The 20,466-nt window shown below is 40.4% G+C and overlaps 1 protein-coding gene across 7 annotated transcripts in view; it reads right to left on the bottom strand.

Moving 5' to 3' along the window:
- Nucleotides 1-16,988, bottom strand: part of KIAA1210 (KIAA1210 ortholog) — a 120,294-nt gene extending 103,306 nt beyond the window's left edge. For 5 of the 7 annotated variants that reach the window (XM_074600287.1, XM_074600285.1, XM_074600286.1 and 2 more), the window contains exon 1: nucleotides 1,924-2,125. In XM_074600287.1, the coding sequence (XP_074456388.1) occupies nucleotides 1,924-1,985 (62 nt within the window). In that variant the 5' untranslated portion in view covers nucleotides 1,986-2,125. Of the gene's footprint in view, nucleotides 1-1,923; nucleotides 2,149-16,858 lie in introns of those variants that run through there. The other 2 variants (XM_074600288.1, XM_074600289.1) reach the window with 2 other exon arrangements.
- Between the last annotated feature and the right edge of the window lie 3,478 nt (nucleotides 16,989-20,466).

The raw sequence follows: 20,466 nt of genomic DNA, 5'->3' as shown, positions 1-20,466 counted from the left end.
ATAAAGCTCAGGTGCTTTAGCTGGACCCAGCAGCTCAAAGTCCTGGATGGACCCCTTTCCCAGTGTCAGTGGCAGGTTTTATGGCCTGCACTGAGCTCTGTTATGCTTTGGCTAAATCCCTACTGGTACCCAAGCCAATTGTTTAAAACATAAAAGTAATTTCATTCCAAAATAGCTTCCATTCAGAAAGCAAACTAACTCCTACAGGTCAAATGACCACATGAGGATCTGGGGAAGACGTTCCAATGATCCATTTGTCCAGAAAGACAAATACTTCATGTCAAACTCCAAACAAATTTCATCTGAAATTAATCTCAGGCTAAAAGCATCACTGTTACTGCAACTGATGTCTTAGACTCATTTTAACTGCCAATAATCACAGCCAAAGCAGCATATAAAATTTGTAAAGACTGCAAAGTACTAACAGTTGCACTAATCCACTTGGGAACACATCACAGGTCTGAAATAACAGGTTGTGGAATATAATCTGTATATATATCAAGTGTAGAGACCTGACCGAAGAGTAACAAGAAAGAAGAATTTGTTGAAGAAAAAAAAAACCCGTTCCTCATAAATCAGGTGGAGAACCACCAGGAAAGAAGAGATCATAGGCCACATGAAAGAAGCTTCATCTGTCGAGCCTTTATAGCCTCTTTCAGACTTCCAAATTTGTTTTAACTGCCTTAGATGCTGGAGAATTTGAGGGAAAACCAACTTAGCATATCAAAAAACGTACGCTGATTTTTTCAGTCAATTCCAGTGCCAATCCTCCTACCTTCATCAGGACTCGCTCTTAACCATTTTAGTAGTTCTGATTGCATCCGCCCCCTTTATATAAGGCAGACTTACTTTCCAAATATTCATTCCCTCTCATAGACATTGTCCCAAATTTCAGAGGAAAAGAGACAATATGGGATAGAAATGCTAACTGAAATCCAATAGGAATTGTGTGCCTTTAAAAATGCACATTTCCACCAGAGTAATGTGAGATAAACTGTTGGTATGAGGGATAAAACCTTTAGGAGAGGGAAAAGGAGAAACAGTGAATTTCCAGCTTCCCTTTTGAACTCTTTTTCTCCCCTCTGCTAAGTAGGACTTACCTGTACATTTAACTATCAGCATTCATATCTTAAACCCCAAGATACAACTTCGCTTGCCTTTCACTGTGCATTTTCACTTTCTGTAATCCCATACTGTAAGCAAGAATAGAGCCCTCTACAGTCTGCTGATGCAAAACATTATCAAAAACCACTGCTCAGTTTTTGCAGCAGAAAATTTTGCTCCATTCCTTAGCAGGGAATGTCAAAGGAAAAACAGAATGTATCTTCATGGTGGTTTAAAGCCCAAATAGTAACATGCATTGTCCCATTCTCTTCTCCCTTTATAGCCCGCTCCAACAGAATATGTCAGTGAAGCAAAAAAAACCCCTTATTTTAAATACAACAAAATCTCTCAACAGGGAGCGATTACAGAAACAAACCACAGGTTGCTTAAACAAAAACTGAGCACATCAAGTTCTAAAGAGCATTTACTGCCAGATTTCTGGCTGAACATTTTTTAAAAGCCAATGTGCATTTCTGTATTTATCATTTTTATGTGTTAATATGTAAACAATATAGCTAATCTATAAGGAATATTTTTCCTCTTGCTATAATTAGACATGAAAAGGTTCTTAATTCCTTTTCCAATATTTCATGTTTATACCTCTGAAGGAAAAAACAACATGACCAATTTTCACTGCTTTGGTATTTCAGTGAGGATTGATTTTTTGCACTTTTGTACTCAGAACAGTACTTGAGTCTCAAGGCATAAGCATTTTCTTTGGTACTGCTGCTGAAATACAACAAAGACAGAATTCCAAAGCACCCACTAGACTCAGCTCACTTTGGAAAGGTGGAGGGGAGGGCTCAGCATGGCACTTACTTTTTACTTTTCAGGCACCCGTAGAATCCAGCCATGGTCCTTCCCGGGAGGCGTGTGTGCATTTAATTCATCCTTGTGTGTGGATGCCAGCACAAAGATTCTGCAGCTTTGTATCCTGCTCACCAAATGCCCACACACGCACACAAGAAAGCCAGCATGCCGATGCAATTACTAGCCAGATAAAGTTCCTCATCTGAGGCCCTCAGACTCTGCTGAACTGGGTCCAAGGAGGGCTGTGCCTGTTCCATAAATGGTTATGAATTGTTAACTCCCCCTTTTCCTGTCTCCTTCCAGCTCTTGGTAAGCACAGCATCCTAAGTGTAAAATACCATATGGCATTTGATTCTGTCTCCCTGTGGGACTAATGAGAGGCTTGGTTGTAATTAGGATGTGAAGAAGCCCTGAGGAGATTAATTGTTATTGTTATTTTTTAGACAGAGAAAGGCTACAGAAAATACTTGCAACATCTTTGAAATAACCACTAAAAACTGTAGTCATTCTCCAGCACATAAGGGGTGCACGGGATCTTCCAGAACAGGCATTATCCTACCTAACTGTAAATCACAATCTATTCTAACAAGCTATTCTGCAAATTAACGGAAAAAAATACATCCCTGCAATATCGCAAGGTCAGGTAAAAAGCTCCAGAGTTTAAAGTAGCCAGCACACCCCTATGAGGAAAACACTGCCTGGTGATACCCTCTGACAATACACTAACTGTTGTTACTCACTACCACAACTAAGGAGGCCCTCACTGGATGTGGAAGGAGGAAATGGCTATGGTTTAATCCTGGGGAACATAAATCTCAAGCAGCTTCATTTACGGGGTGACCCAAGCCCTGGGGACAACATAGCTGCACACAATTCTGACATTACATTGCATTAAATTCATATGGAAATGAATCCACATCATGGTTGTTAAGGACCTCTCTTAAAGTAAAAGTAGAGAGGTGAGGCAAGACATTGCTTGTGCTGCCTGCACACAACTAGGGAGCCTCAGCAGCCAGTAACAAAGTTAGTCTCTTCCTGGAGTCACATATCTTGTTAAGAATCTCAGCTCTTGATTAAAAAAAACAACGCATATTTAAATGTAGTAAGTTCATAACTCCCATAATTGCAAAGGAAAGATTTACACTCATTCCTAAAAGATCAGAAGAAAACCACATTTATTCGTATTTCTCAGCTACTACATAATATTTGAATGCTTGGGTCTGGCAAGCCAGTAAGAGGGAGTATTATATGAGTATTTCTATATGAGTTCCCCTTAAAGGTGTTGAGTAGCAAGACCAGATCTAAGGTGGAGCAGTTCTTCTGGAATACTAGGAAAAAAATATTTCATTTTAACACCTTTCCCATAAGAGAGACATGAAGTTTGAGAAATGCACCTCCGGTGAGGATTCCCATAACTGACTCAGCTACAGCAGTTCTATAACAGTGCAGAACTTTGAAATCTATGAACAGACTATTTTCTATAAAGCCCCCTACACAAAGGAAAGCCATGACACAAATAATAAATGACAGCAAGTGCAAGGGCCATCACAAACAGGAACCAAATCATATTCTAGTCTAGTTTCCCATTTAGCAGGAAAGAGCAAGCGTCTACAAGCAGCCAACTTCAATGCCATCCACAGAAGAACTGCAAGTCAAACCTGACCTCATGGAGAAACACTTTCTCTCTCTTGGGAAAAGACAAAGAAGCAAAAATACCGTAACACTAGCTGAAGTTTTACCCAAATAAGTTTCACTGTTGTCCTGAATTACTGCTTTTGTCACAATGACTTTGCGCTGAACTCCTAATCCTAAGAGAAAAAAAGCTAGCTGCTGAGCATTAGTCTCCACCCATCAGAGAAAGCCCACAGGGGGGGGAAAAAAAAAAAAAGGCAAAGTCAAGGCTCCAGTTATTGGGTAACAACCACCAAAAAGGAATTCCTGGAGATTACTGGAGGAACCTTCTGACTGGCTTAATGTACAAAACCTTGGACGTAGGATTGCATCTGAAATCTGCTTGGCATTTAGTTCAGAAAATACTGCCAACGGAAACATTTATAGTAACAAATGAAGGAAACCTCATGAGAAAGTCACATTTGTATTTAAAAGCAAGAAAGAACAAATGTCCTTCCAGTGGGAAGGCCCAATCTCTAAAGCCAGTGGAAGGGTGTAATCCTGATGGCTTTGGAAGAATTTCATCATTTTAATTGGTGTAGAATATGGTCCACAAGCTTCAAAAGATCAGATTTTTTGCTAACATTAAGTAGATTCCCTGTCTCCAAACCTCCTCAGATAGTTTGCCTTCAGAATATGTTTCCTTTCATTATCCTTTTTTCTTTCATGTATTTTTGTCTTGAAGTTCCTTACTTGAAGATGCAAATCTTCATCTGTTGGTTTCCGTTTAGGTCAAACAGTCCTGTTCCCAGGAACTGGCAATTTAGCAACACATATTGCACCATCTAGAAACCCCCTTACTTTCCAAGAAGCACAGACTAGTAAATAGTCATTAAAAATAATTACTCCACCTCAAGATTTAATCCATTTTCATTCTTTATCTTCATATCAGTCTCCAAGCCACTTCATGGTAACATTTATTATTCACTGCTCTGCCTCTTTATCATTAGCACAGCTCCAAATGGTTACACACTGAGCTTTTTGGGTACTGATCTGAAATCTTAGATGTTGATAAACATCATGGCTGTATATCCACAGGTAAATCAGTGCAAGTAAGCAGTTATGTACTGTACCTCAGGTCTGACAGCCAAACAGTCACTGCGCTGACATTACCTAAAGCGAATAGGCTGCTCTACTGCCAGTTAATTAATTAAAGCTGTTGTTTTCAGCTTGGAAAGCAGATGAACACCAAACAACCACAGAATACAGACTTTGGCAAAGTATAAATGGTTCTTTAAAGATAGGGAAGACAACAAGTTTAAACACCTAGAAACTGAATCAGATCTGGATTTCCTCTAAAGTTTGTGGCTTGGCTTCGTTGAAATAGTCCAGTCTAGGCCCACTTTCATTTGAAAATTATGGCCTTCCCCACTGACTTCTTCAAACTCACTGTCACTGCTTCCCCTCAAGAGCCCAACATTGCACCACTCCCTGTGATCACTGCAGACCCAAATCCACCTTGCTGCATCTTCTGAGTCTGCAGGCAGAACCAAGAGTCGAGGTGGCAAGCTGCCCTCCCGCAGTGGTACCGGCAGCGATGAAGATGTAGCAGCAGAGCTCCCAGCACCTGGTAAACTTCCCAACAAGTTTCTTAATTTCTCCGAAGGGAACGAGGGAGGTAAGTCTGAGCAAGGCCCAGCAACCCAATCAGTGAGAAATGCTTGCACTAAAATATATCTCCAAAAATCAGCGAGTTATTTGTTTCACAGACACCTGTGTCATTGCAAAAAAAAGGTCTCTTCAACGTAAGTAACCAACAGCAACTAGTAATCCAATGGGGGAAACTCTAAGTGATCTAAAAAACCTTGGCATGTTTCCACAGTCACTTCCTACACATATACACATACACAGGGTACAAGCCAGCAGCCTGACAGCAGAGGTGTTAGGAGCTACACACACAACCAGCAATTCAAAATATGTTTTGTGTCCGACAGATCTACTGCTTTTATTGCAGCCTCTTGCAACTAGATCTCTAAGGGCTAACCATGTCCTTGCCTCCCCGGCTCTCAGATGGTGAACTCTTCACATGTTGCAAAATGTCCATTCAAAGTTGGCTTGCATGCAACCAGGATGCATACGCAGTGCAAAGCAGCAGGGATGGACCACATGTCACACAGTTAGGAAATCCCATGATTCACAAACTGTGTTTAAACATGGATGTTTGCTTATATGTTTATTTACTTATTTATTTTCAGAAAGGGACAAAAGTTTCATGTGAATTTTTCACCAAACAAAGACAGGGGTAGGAGTAGAAATCCTACAGCAAACTGATGGACCGTAGCACTTCAGGTTTCCTCTACACTTTGGTGTCTCTGAACTGACTTCTTGTTAGCAAGGCCAGCTTTGGTCTCCCATTTTTAGCCTTTCGCCTCTACCAAAATCCAGTCTACTTCCCTCTCTCCTAGTCACTGTAACAAAGTGACATTTTGACTGCATTCCTGTGGTAAGTTTTGCTGTTATTAAAAAAAAAGCAAATTCACTGAAGGACGTTTGCAGCTCCCCTGTCACCATTGCAATGGGGTGAGCTGTCATATACTGATCTATATGCTACTTGGATTTTATATAATGAAGATTCTGGGTATTTCTTACATGCATTTGCACCCCCAGCAATATTTTGCACTTTTCAGTTATTTTGCCTTTCTGCACCTTTCCCAGCTGCTGTCAGCCTGAGTACCACGTGCGCTTCTGCATCTCGCAGTGCAGCTGCACAGACCCTCCCCTCCTTTGAGGGCAGGGCTGCACACCCGCAAACAACTGACATTTTCTATTCATTTGATTAACTCTGAAAAAGTAACCCTGTCGGGGTCTGGGGCAAATCCAGCAGAATCCAAGTCAAGCTTCCAGTTCTCATGTCTTTACTACTGAGCAATGGAAGCCTAGGTTAATTGAGAACTTTTCAGACTAGCTGCATTTGATCTTGCCCAAGTATTTATAAAAATGTGCCATTCCAGTTGAATTGCATGTAAAGCAATTCAGTTATAACCTGGAATAAACCCTGCACAGAAATCTAACCGTAACATTGCAAGTCACTCTTCCCATACCACAATTCTCTCTGCATTTGGTGTGTGGATTGTTTACCTGTATGCTAATGTAAATGTGACTCTCAGGAAACACTTTCCTGAAGCAGAAATGGATTCGGCTTTCTTACAAGTGAGATTTCCAGGCTGACAAATGGGCCTGGCTCGGGATTCTTCAGTGAAAACACTTCAACACTAAAGAAACAACTAAATGTGCATCACTGTCAAAAGCTGCACTATCAGAGCTTTAAACAAACAGGGTTGGAATCAAACACAGTACTCTGCAGAAAACAAAGAAGTGGAGATAAGAGGATTTCTGCCCTGCAGAGTTTATACATCCATCTGTGATTAATATTAGGAGGAAAATGGGAGTCAAAGCCTATCTCTGAAACTGAAAGTAGAGAATGTAACCAGGGGCCTCTAACTATGCACTGTATCAACTTTTTATTCATGCATATAAGCCTGAAGAATTTGCCATAATACTTGCTCTGGAGTTTAATCACTGTATGTGGCTCTAATTATGTCTATTTTTACACTTTGTGTACAATGTGTGGGATTTGGGGGATTTTTGTTGTTGTTATTCCCTGTTAGAGGACTTCCTGCAAGCTCCTTCAATAAAGAGTATTTCAAAGAAAGCAGCAATACATGTAATCTCTCTGATTCCAGTGTTTGGTAATTCTGAGTCTGAATCGTTTCTTGCAGTTTACCACAGACACACTGTCTTCACCTCTGAGGAAGGAGTGAAAATAAACTCTGGTATGGGGTATCCAGTGCATTACTGAATTCTAAAATATGGCCAAAAAGATACGGGTATGCTAAATCTGTCCTCTGTGTCCCCACAGTCAAACGCGAACTCTTCCTGGATTATCTGGAGATGAAGGTCAGGCATGAAGGTCAGAACATGTCATTCAAAAGGTAATTTCCCCTAGATTCACAACAGGATCACAGATGTAACCTCAGACTTGAGTGTCAGAAAACATCAATTGCCAAACAAATAATACAGAGATAGAAGTGTTTGTTAGACATTTTACAAATCTACAAGGATTGATTTGCATATAAATACATCATTTATTTATAGAGAAAGTAACACCATCCCTGTATACATAGACAATATAGCCAGGATGTGCTGCCTCTCAAATATCTCCTTTTTTCATCCAAGATCATAAATTTAAAATCTAAGATTTTAATGAGTCTGAATGAGAAGCAGATTATTTTTGACACAGTGGAAGAGCTTGGTATTTCCTGTGAAAATACTAGCACGGTCAATATTTTATATACTAGGAACTGTGGTTCTTTTGTCTAGGGGGGGGTAGTGCAGAAGCTGAACAAAGGAGCTCTATTTCTACACATTCTGACTTAAGAAAATACCATGTTAAAAAATATTAAGTTCCAACAACACAACTTTTCCTTCGCGGTGTCCAGGCAGGCACCAATATGCAAGACCATCTGGAAAGAAATGTGAGAACACAGTATGCAGCTACAGGCACATGGATCAGTGCCTAGTCTAGATGTTGAACATCAGAGGTAACAGTTACTGAGTCTAAACAAATATCCTGAGATGAGGTGAATAATGAATTGAGTTTTCTACACCCCATTCTTCCCAAATTCCCCTCAAGGGATAGATCCAGTCAATGTCCTTGCAACGCTCTTGCCAAGCTCCCTTGGAGACAGATCAGACCGACACTGCCACTAATTCTTGTGCTGTGAATAGCAATCAAGTTTAATGACTTCCCATGTATATTAGTTTTGCACTAATGGAGGCCCACCTCTTCAACAGAATTACTCCTGACTTGTTTGTATGGGTATAAGCAAGAAGAGAACCAGGGAGTCACACATCTGGAATAATATTCCTAAACCATCAACATCCTGAATTTCAACTGTGACTGAAATAAAAATTCAAAAGTGAAGGTCATATCTGATACCATCTCACTGGCTGTCAGCTGAAGTAATAATATGGGAAATCACAGAAACACAGCTCTGGGGAAAAGGCTGTCTGACTCCAGTGCCTGCAAACACAAGGCTAAAGACAAAGTGACCATTAACCTTCAGAGAAGGGCAGTGAGGTCCCAGAATGTCCTGCCTGCGGGCTTTATTGCTCCAAGGGGAAATGAATAGAAAAATAAAAGTAAAAACTGCATACTCTTGACATTTAACTCAAATTAGTAGGCAATGGTAACATCTCGCTTTCTTTGTTAGTTTTCCTCTGTATAAAGGCATGAATACAGTACCTGGTTCATTCCACAAACTGCAAAATAAGTAGAAAGTACTAAGTAATAATAAATTTACTCCTACCACTTAATATCTGCAAGATTAATCACAACCATCAGACCTGTGTCCTCTGCACAGAATATAATATTACTTCATATTGCAGATACAGCTGGGAGAACTGAGGAAGGGTAATTCAGTCACTATTCCAGAATCCGTAAACTGCAACTGAACTCAAAGTTCCTGGTTCCTGGAACTGTGTTTTAGAGTCTTTCTCCATCCTCCCTCACTCAATAAGGACAGACAGAAAGACCCTACGAGAATAGGCACCCTATAAATATCCAAGATAACTTTAAGTTCAGTAGCCAGCCTTTAGCCGTGGGAACTCTTACAGGACCACTGGCATCAAAATGCTGAGTTAAATTAGAAATCAATGACTGCACTGCATGATTTGGCCCAGCCTGTCCAGAGTTTTAAAATCATCACATAATAAAAAATACCTCATAGTGAGCCAATTTCACAAGAACAGACCCACAGCACAGCAGAGTCCTTACATGGCAGCCCAACGCATTACTCTGATTTAAGTTCTGGGAATCTTTAAATATCCCAATGTGTTCCCAATTGTCTCTTAAATATGCTGGAGCTGTTCCCATCATAATGGGAAGGGAAAATATCTAATAAATATCCAGAGGCAGGAAATAAGCTAATTGCAGAAGAATTTTACCTAAAACTGTTGAATAAACTACAGTTCTGTGTCACTGAGTCACATAACCACATGCTTAAACTGGATCTCTGCTTGGTCCTTCCCATTTCAGTCAATCAACCACAAAGCTGGGCATGCACTTAAGTAATGCACTGAGCTGATGGATCTACCTGTTATCCCAGGATCAGCGGTATCTGAAAAAGCTACAGTTAAGAGTCATGACAAACTTAAGTCCATTGCTTTAGTATCTTTCTGCTTTACCACGGAGATTTGGGGATACCTGCAGCTTTCTTAGGAAAAATGCCACTCAGCCTCACCACCCCAGCCCATATTGCTAGCCTTTAAATAGAACATACTTGAAATCCCCTGGTATTGGCTTTGGGTGTTGCATCCTTACTACTAAGCAGTTCCTTCCATCTAGGTAGTTTCCATACAGTGAAATACCAGACAACGCTGCAGGTATGAACAGGAAGAGGAACAGCTGTCACTATGCGCCATGTAGCTGAAAAGTCACCTACATTCTACAGGTTTTATCAGCACCTACACAAGAACACAAACTCATATCCTCTCATGAAACAGCTCCTTCGGATACAACATAGAAGCTAATATAACTGATACTGTCTAGCATGGCACTAACTGAGTCCTCAAGGGCCTCAATATATTGCCTGAAGATAAGCTACTGTGAAGTCTAAAGATTAGCTATGCTTGTTCTGCACTCAGAGAGCTCCCTTTGGTCATGAAAATACTATGCAAGCCCTCTGTCTACTGAAGACTATTTATACGTAACATGTATAAGGCTAGATAGTATTTTAAAGCAACTGAAGTTTGATGAGCTAAGTTAAAAGATGGATTTGCACTGCTTTCTTGATTACACAACACCCATATTGTAGTATTTTCTCACTGCAGATGAGATTTAATATTTCATGAAGGCAGCTGTAACCAAGTACAAACGCTAAACACTAATAGGACTCCCAGATTTTCTTCCTAGATTGTGCAAAGTTTTCTCACCATGAATTCATATGCAATTGCTAAATATAATGGGATATTAGTGAAAAACATCCAAAGGAAATGCCATTGAATGCTGCAGAATAACCACCGGTCATCAGTAAAAGTGGTATTAGTTATGATATGATCAAGTTTTTATTTTGATCCGAATCAGTTACAAAACCAGCAAATATGTTATTTCTGAAGAGTCCCATACACACTGCAAATGTAACACCTCTTCCATCAAAATGAAAACCTGTTCAAAATCTGACATATTTTTCCTTTGGAGGAATGAGAGCACATGATTGTGCTGATGCTGTATAATGCAAAATCTAAGTCACTCCCTATGACTGCTTTTATCCCCCTTGTAACTGCAGAATGAAGAGGAGTGGCAATGGCCATAGTTTGATGGCCAGCAGAGCAGAAGAAATGTGATCACCAGAATCAGAGCATGTAAATTGCTGTATTCCTTTTTTTACTCTAATCCAATCACAAAAGTTGTGGTGGTGGTGTTTCTAACATAGTTTCTTCAGACTCATCACAATAACAATGGCTGGTTTGCTCCTTTTTTTCCCCTCTTTCCTCTATTTAACGTGACTTTATACTGCTTCACATTAAAAAGATAATATAAAACCATTTGCATAGCCTAGAAGCTTGACAAATCAACTAAAGCAAGAACTTCTGAGATAAATGATAGTCTTTCCTTGACTCAGATTTCTTGCTTTAAGCTGATTTATTGTAAGAACCTTAACATTTTAATGTATTTTCTTATACAATAAGATATCATTTTTAATTATTGCAGAACCCACAGCTTTAGGAGTTTAACTCTCATCAAATCCACTCTTCAGTCAGCACAGTAGCAACAAAGTGAAAATGTATGAAAGACAAATCTAAAAAAAGAAAATAAGCATTAAAAAAATAAATGCTTAAAGAACTACATGCTGTAGTTAACAACATATATAAACAGTTTAATGTTCTTCTGCTCACTGTAGTGCTCTTGAACACTTCAGAGCACATAAACACATTGTATTGTGCTTTCAAAATTTACTCTGACGTGGAATAGCTGCATGCTATGTCTCTTTCAAAGGACCAAAATCTTTAAAAAATTAAAGCTTTATGCATCTGTAAATAAGGTCTGTCTCAATATATCTGCAAAGAGAAAGAATGAAGGATTTTGGAAAAAACTTTCAATTAGTATTGTACACCAGGCAGTTCTGAAATGGCATCTCCATCTGCTTTTATTCTCCTAATGCAGGGGAGGTTTTCTATGTCGCATTCTCTGTAACATTGTGTTCACATCTCCCTTTTTTTTAACTAAGATTTAGAGAGTCAATTATATAAATCCACAAGCTCCCTATGAGGTGTTAAATCGTTGGCTGGCAAACACTAATATAATGTACAGACTGAAAAAGCAACAAAATCAAGCAAGCGCCATTCATACACACTCCCCAAGTCTACCATGTTCCTGGGTAATTATACTATGGGTCTATAGTTTAAATTTACAGAGAAACTCTTGGACCATTTCTCAAATGTCAAGTAAACCGTACAGCGTACCTCCCCTGCTTTCTTTCCCTCACCCTTTCACTTCCTCCTACTGAGATAATGAAATGTATCATACAAAAAAACAAGAGGGTAAATTCAGGAGAACTCAGAAATCCTGACACTGCTTTGAAAGAAAATAGGATGAGAGAATGCATCTTGTCCAAACCTTCCCGCTCCTTTCATTACCACTGCTTAGCAATATACAAATAGTTTCTTGAACGATAGGGATAAAATTTATCCTGACATTGCAAGGAAGAGGCCTTAGACCCCTGTTATCTGGCTGCAGCCACATGCAGAAAGTAAGCAACAGACCTGGGAAAAGATGCTGGTTTGCCAGATACCATGATGTGAGACAAATGTCCACAGATTGCATGGTAAGGGCTGCAGCTCCAACTCTCCTAAGCTAGGAATCTTAAAAAAAAAAAAAAAAAAAAAAGAAAGAAAGAAAGAAAGAAAAAAAAAAAGAAGTCTTGGCATTCAAAACAGCAAAGACTGGCAAAGAACCAGCCAAACTACAGCAGCATTAACCCATTGTGTGCTGGCAGGTATCCCTCCCACATAACCTAGTGGAATACAAAAATGGTCTCGTAAAGTGTAAACTGGGAGAAAGGCAAAGACACACTTGAGCGCAAGCTGCTGTAACATTTTCTGGCAAATTATAGGAATAATATGAATGATGGCAACCTCTTCTTACTAGTAAATATCAATTAAATTTAAGAAATGCATGTTCAGCAGAAAGAATAAAGGGCTGGAACAGCTGATGAAAAGCCAAAGAATGGGCATGAAAGCAGGACAGGCCGTATAACTCTTTGACATACCATTTTGCTGAGGTTAGCTCTACACAGGGCATCAAAATTATAAGCAAAGTAAGTATGTGCGCTAACCTCCATTTTCCCCCACAGGCTTTTAAGCAACAACTTAAAAAGAAGCTGTGAAATATGATCCTCATTACTTCCTACAGTTTTAAGAGCTTAGAGTAGTGCAAGCACCCCCAATTCAGCATTCCTGAGTCAGCAAAACTATGTGATGGCTTATATGACAAGTATATTGGAAATAATATTTGGCCCTCTCTTCATTTTCAGTTTCTGAATCATTAAAGATCCTGCTTTTAAACTCTGTGGATGTATTTTGGCAATTTTGCCTGATTTTGTTTGGTCAGAAGAATGTTCAGAGTCTTGCATGATTGTTTGGCTATGCAAACTATGACCTGATGACATCTCGTGAGATTTATGGGGGGAACTGCAATAGTCAGCAGGAGTGAGGGAGGAATAGTAGTTAAAACGATCCTTGTTAATAACATCAGCTGCAAATCTCAGTGTCTGCTGCTTGCCAAAGAGGTGGTTTCAAGTTCTAACCTGTAGCGCTCCTTCCACTGCACATACAAGCTGTCAACCAAAGATACAGAGATAAACCTCTCCAGATGAAGAGAAATCTATTTAGCTTTATGCTTAAACTACACAATAGATTGACCTTAAACAGACAGAAGAATTGGCAGAGAAACTCATCTGAGGGAATGCTGAGGGGACACGACTGCATTTCCACTAAAACCAATGTCATGTAACAAAATCTCATGCAATGTGTTTGAATTCATTTAGAAGAAGCAGATGAAATTCAAACGGCATCTATGCTTGTGGCATTGGCATTGCTTTTGAAAGCTATTTTAAACTTTAAGAGGATGTACATGTATCTGTGTACGCATGACTCAACATGATGCTGGTGGCATTCCAATAAAGTCAAGCCACCGATTCTTGAGTTTGGGCCATATCCAGAGCTCATTAAAATCAATGACCGCCTTTCCACTGAGTTCAACTCTTCCTATCATAGCCTAGGCTGGCAGTCTGATGTACAACAGGGACTACAGTCACGCTGCTTTGTCCCCTGTGTGACTTACTGCACAGCCTGATGTTTATGTTACATAACGAAAGATATTGAGACCAACCCCACCACGTACACTGTCCACAGCACAAACATAAGGATTACTGAAAATCCTCAGGGGAAAAAAAATAAAAAAAAATAATCAGCTCCCCAGTTTGCTAAACCAATGTGTACTTTCTTTTCATTTATATAGACAGAGTTCATATAAATAAATATGAATGAACCTCTAACATACTTCAACAGTGTCAGATACAGTAAGCATTCTGGTCAGAATTGTAGTGGGTTTTAGCAGAGATTAAGCAGTAACAATTAAAGATGCATTTGTTGGTATCAAACATACTACACTGTCTCCGGCAAACACAAAGTATTGTTCACTGAGTGCCCACTTTCACAGCTGTTCAAAACTGAGTATATCTTAGCCTTTCTCTTAATGCTTATGCCCAATCCCAGTATTTGCACTTGCAGCTAGTGCTTTCCTGTGAAATATTCCAAGTAACCATTGGACTCTAGATTTATTTAGAATCTAGAAAAAATGGGCCCATATTGAGCAGGTCTTTGGATCAAGTACAATTTCTTATTTCTTCTTTGACTGTCACACATCTTCTGGTAAAAGAAAACATAGCTGTGCATTTGTCTGCAGCAAATTCTCTGACTGGTAAATTAAGATACATTTCAAGTGGAGACAAACACTAACTTTGAAACAGAAGCCAATGCCAGTAAAACTTCTTAAGTTGTAAAACTTTTGCTGATAAGTCTGCATCTACTGGCTTCCAGGAAGACTAAAGAGAAGTCTAAAAGGGGATCTACTTCCCAAATGTCTGAGTACAGCCAAAAACCGGTACTGTGAGTTCCAAAGGACAAAGAGTTTTGAGTCATCAAATCTGCACCAGGCGTATCTCCATCTTTGTGGTCACAGGAATCTAGAACATTTCATTGTCAGAAAACTTCCATCAAATCTTTGACAGAAACACAAGCAAAAGCTTAAGTGGAAAAGTCTTCCAGATCACAATGATCTAAAAAAATGGAGGAGTTTACTTTTAGTTCATGTAACATCCAAGTAACTTGGTTTTGCATAGTAGAAAAAGAATTTATAAACATACATAATTGCATAAATCTATATATATACACTAAACTTGAGTCAGTCATAAAATCCAAGGTAAGAAGAAGTGCTCTGCACTTTCTTATACTATAGTGAGTAAGAACCGAGCCAACTTTGAATTTTGCAGACATGGGCCCAAATTCTCTGTTGGACTGGCCAGTTCTGGAATCCTTGCAAACCTCACACCCCACCTGTGCAAAAGGGCTGCATTTTTTTGTTAGTATGTAGGAGCTCAGTCTGGAGAAGTGTAACGGTGTTGATCTTGTGGTAAGTCATCTACGGACATTCTTTAGAAACAGATGAGCAATTTCACTAAGTCAATATAACTTTTCAGGTGCAATATTCTTCAGGAATTGGCCTGAAGCACTAACAATGTCCTGGTCTGTATATATAGCTATATATAGCTTATGTAGATAGAAGATCAAACTACAAACAATGCAAAAAGTGATTCCGTGCCCATGAAACCACTGGATTAATTTTTCGTTGTATTTTTTTTATAACAGAAAGACAAATATGTAATGATCTGAAAGGTCCCTTCCAACCTAGGCAATTCTGTGATTCTATGATTGGACGTATTTGCATTTTGCATCTCATAATGTATCTGCAAAGGTACTGGAGTTCTACTAATCATTTATTCTATTGTATGAGAGAAAAACAAAAAGAAAACTCGCGTTCATTAAGCTGTTCATAAAAGATAATGACACCAAACTTGCCTTTCTGTTTTAAAGGTTCCTAACAGTATACTTCAAGTTACTTATAACTGCCTTCAGTTTCCACAAAATATCAGGACAACACAAAGTATAAAAGATCTACAGAGTGTAATCCCAAGCAGTTCAGAATATGTGTACTAGGCTACATCTTTCCAGTTCTCCAATCTGCTACACCATATCTGAAATCAATAAAACCCCACCCAAATCTTCATCAGACAAGCTCTGATGATTGTGTGGGTCTTGGCAGAGGAATCCACTCACACAGAGACCTCTGTACGATGTGGTGCAAGGACACAGCACAATGGCTGGAAGGGAAAAGGGACATTTCAAATGACATCTCCAAGAAAACAGTTGAACTAGACTATGGAAAAGACTGGAGGTGGTTTGCTGGGGTTCTTAGATACTCTGTGCTCATGCCCTGCCTGCAGTTGTTACCTTGATGAAAGCACCTGCCCTTACATGAGCCACTCCAACTTCCACAAGGTTAGTTACCATAGGAAATTCATCAAAGTCGTGACGTGATTAAGGCTTTACTTCTGCATACAGCTGTTTGTAAGATCAAGCTCTTAAACTACTGAGTGTATCAGCAAAATAATCATGAAAGAAATGACACAGTGGGTGTCTTCACATTTTGCTACAGGTTATGGATCTGATCTGCTCCCTTTACAAGACTCTACTAGTTCTCTCGTCACCACTGCATCCTCGCTCTGAGATCACATGGATTCTCCCAGTCCCCAACACCAGTGCTAAGACTTTGCATCTGGGAGCCAGCCAGCAATTCCACTAACAATGCAAGTGACAAAATAAAATCCAGCTTGTATTAATAACCGTGACTACTCCAGCTAACTAACATCGGTTAAAAATTTGTTTTAGGGCACAAAATGTAGAGATCTGACACTGAAAGCCTGCAAGTCTGTAAGTTAAGGATGAGGATGCCAATTTAGCCTGACAGACCCCACATTCGCAGGAGGAGTAAGCAGACGTTAGCCAGCAGTCGGTGAATAAAGCATTTGAACAAAGAGTGCATCACAGAAAGCTCACGCCGCTCGCGTACGCCACAAAACACCCGTTCGTTAGCGTGATCCCGTTACTACCGGAGGCTTCTGCCTGTGGAAAGCCCGACCCGAGGAGCTCTCACCAGCACGGCCCCGAGGGGCCCGGAGGTCGGGAGCAACGGGCAGGAGTCCTCTCCCCGCACGGAGCCGCCCGGGCTGGAGCCGTGCCCCCTCCTGGTTCCCGCCTGCCCTCCCCGTCCCCCGTCGCCGCCGCCACTCACCGGCCGCCGCCCGAGCGCCCCGCGCCGCTCCGCGCCCGCCGCCGCCGCCCAGCGGCTCCCAGCGATACCGCCAAGCCATCCCGACAGGCAGAAACCCGGCGTGCTGCTTCAAGCGTATCCGATCGAACGAGACACCTGGATGATTTGGGGGAAAAAAAGCAAGTGGTGGTCCTTCCACATGCCTGCCTGCCGCTGCTTCTTACTTGGTCACCCCCGTCTGTGCTGCTCTGGATTTGACCACCCAAACAACACAGACCCAGGAAAGGCAGCAGAAGCGCTTCGTAATCAACTAGGGGTGTTAGAAGCAGATTTCAGCTCAATAAATTCAAACCAAGATGAGAATCCATGCCTATCTTGCTGCATTTCTGCAACTTCAATGTTGCAAGGTTACACCTAGAAAACTCTGCCACCCTCCTTTATTGCTACCTCTCTTCTTCTAACCTTTAAATCTACTAATGTTGAAGTCAGTTCTCAATTCACATTCAGACTGACCTGCTCTGTAGCAGAACTAGGACTCCATCATAGCAGCAGAGAAATAACAGGCCCTGCTTAAGGGATATAGTGACACTAGTGAAGATGGCTCATGCATTCCAAAATGCAAAGTGAGTGTCTCCAGTGTAAGTAAAAATTGGTCTTTGTGAAGAACACGTGTACATGCAATGGATACCATTTCCCTATCCAGCACTGACAGAGCAGAGATAACATCTCCTACTCCCTCTAACAGTGCTACTGATTTGACGCAGTCTATGAATGCACCAAGTTTCCTTCATGTCATTGAGTTATTTTTGATACATAAAATCCTCCTGGCTCATTAGACCTGTAAGCGAATCCAAGGAGTTACTGTCAGGAAGTCAGGGATTTTACTTATTATTTCAGTGTCTATCAGTGTGCTTTCTAGGGATACTGAGACTGTTACACTGCAATAATCACAAGCAGACTTATGTTTTCTTTTTCCCTTGCTTCTTCCAGAAGTATCTACAACTTGTCCAGATTGTTTTTGACATCTGCTGCCTTTCAGAAAGGGAGCCCATACTGAGAATTCACACCCAGACTTTCATCCATAGCTAAAAGACAAGACATCTCCAAAACTTCCTAGCGTAGCTGCTGCACATACTGACCAAGCAAGCTTTCTCGTCATGGTGACTGTCGGTCCTGTTCAGCATGACTGAATCGAAAACTCTAATAGTCCTGGAAGCCTGAAAGACAAAGGAGCAAGGGGGAAGTTAAGGCTGGGGGATAGCGGAGAGATTTTAGTTGCAAGCTCACATCAGTATGTTTCCGAGGAAAGCAATTCTCCAGCATGAGCAGCCTCTGCCTTTCCAGCCCCCCTCTCTGACACATTTTCTAAAACTTGGTAAAAATTCCCATCTGGAGCTCCTTTATGCTGCAGATGTTTACACATACATCTCCAGGAATGACAGGATCTTGATAGCCTTCAGCACAGTGTCATCTTCACATTGCAAAGTTCTTTCTTCTAGCACTTAGCTGGATGAAGAACACAGCTAGAAAGTCAGAAGATGCAACTGAAAAAATAAACAGAAATGTGACACAGATGGAAATAAAAACTATTAAAAAATGGAAGTCCAGCAGAAAGATGGTCTATGCTTTCGATCTGAGGACTAGACATAACCCAAGGCATTCCTAGCTCAGGTGCCTGCTCTGCACCTGGAACAGACCTGCTCTAACAACAGCTTAATACAAACGCCTGCTGCCAGCATTAGGAGTACATTTGACCTACAGTTGCCTCTGCCGTTTAGGAAGGGGTTCTGTTTTCTTGGCATAGGTAGGTGCTAGACAGTAAAAGCTCATCATCATTAATTTCTTTTTCCTTGTTAGTAAGTTAAAATTATTACCGGGGGAGTTAAAAAAAAAAAAAGGAGGGAGAAGTAACACCTGCATTATACCAGCTGTGAGAAACAGGCAGGTATGATGGAGCTCGACTATGTAAATTTATTGGATGGTCTCATACAATATGTTGTCTCTCCCTAGTGGGCTTGAATTCCTTGTGTCCCTGTAAGGCACATTTAATCTCGCTTTCTAGTTTCTTTACTTAGTTTCCTGAGAAGTCTACAGATTCCAAGAGGCCATTGGACCACAAGGCAAAAACCTCTCTACGGCTGCTACTTGATGTTCCAAGCTGTTCGTAATGCAATCCTATGGTACTTTACGGAAATCTCTCAAATTATCAGGTGGAGTTACAAATCAGAATTCAGGCTGCACAGTAAAAATCTAACTTGCCAGTGGTTTTATTCATCACCAGTTCTCAGTAAGCTCAGAAACTAAGATACCTCATCTCTACTTCAGAACCCCTGGGTCCCTGCAGGTTGAATGAACGAGCAATAGTTCCAGGTGACCAGCTGCCCTGGGAATCTGCTCACAAGTAATGCAAATTAGGCACCAGTATCGTCGCAAACTTGTGAAAACTTTCTTGCAGTCATAGTCTGAATTAAAATTGTAAGTCAGGTAAGTTAGAGAAAAGAATTCCTGTGGAGGGCTTCCAAAGGAACAATTAGAGACTGTGAGGACCAAATGTTACCAACTTGGTAACAACGGTCCCCGTGTACTTGGCCAAGGTAAAGCGTATTGTGGAGAATGTAAGCTAAGCATGCTTTGTTTAGAAGCATCAAATGTACTCTAAAAGATTCATTAAATCTACCAGACAAGTTCAAAGGTGAAAATAGAGCAGTAAGAATAATGCTGGAGTGCAGTGGAATTAATTTCGCTTAATCTCTAACAGATTCATGCTGGTTATCAAAAAAACAAGTAGGAATATTTTAAAACTGCTTGAACTACTCTGATTTGCAAAGATATGAAAGTTATCTGAGTTCCAATGTTTTCTTCAATTAATAAGAGGAGAACATTATATTAGAATTGCTTTATCAACCCATCTCATCGATGTTGTTAACAGAACGGTTTCAAGAAGGAAACTTGTTGTCTATAGAATTGAGTGGAAAACCTGTGTGGGAGCACAGCTAATGCCTGTGGTATTTAACTGGAGCTGGGGCCAACTCTGTTCTGACTAGAACCTCAGTTCCATTTAAAGGAATTGCCAAGTAAGCTTGCTAGCGAGAACAAAGGGTTCATGAGTTTAGATAATTCTGACTGATGTATCATAATTTTGTTTATGCCCATTTATTTCTCAATATCTGTTCTTATTCTTTTCTTAGGTAAGATGCATTCTGAGGCATATGTATATTTTTCTATATGCTGCAAGGTAAAAAAAAGAGCTTGACATTGGGCAACTGTAACTTGCAGTACCAGTGCTCGTATGGCAGATAACTTGAGATTCTATCAGTCTTGGCAACGTTTCCTGGACCTTCTTTATCTAAGAATGAACTGTTCTTGGATGGTTTATCTAGGATACCAGGCACAAACAGAGCTGCTTTTTCCCTCCCTTCAGCGTCTGGTTCACAGTCAAATTCAGGAGTGAAGTTGTTTTGGAGTCTGGGTTTTTTCCTCTCTCTTAAACA

The sequence above is a fragment of the Larus michahellis genome, chromosome 9 (genome assembly GCF_964199755.1).
Source record: "Larus michahellis chromosome 9, bLarMic1.1, whole genome shotgun sequence".
NCBI classification, from domain to species: Eukaryota; Metazoa; Chordata; class Aves; order Charadriiformes; family Laridae; genus Larus; species Larus michahellis.
Note: the sequence above shows the minus strand (reverse complement) of the source record. Positions and strands in the feature narration are given on the sequence as shown.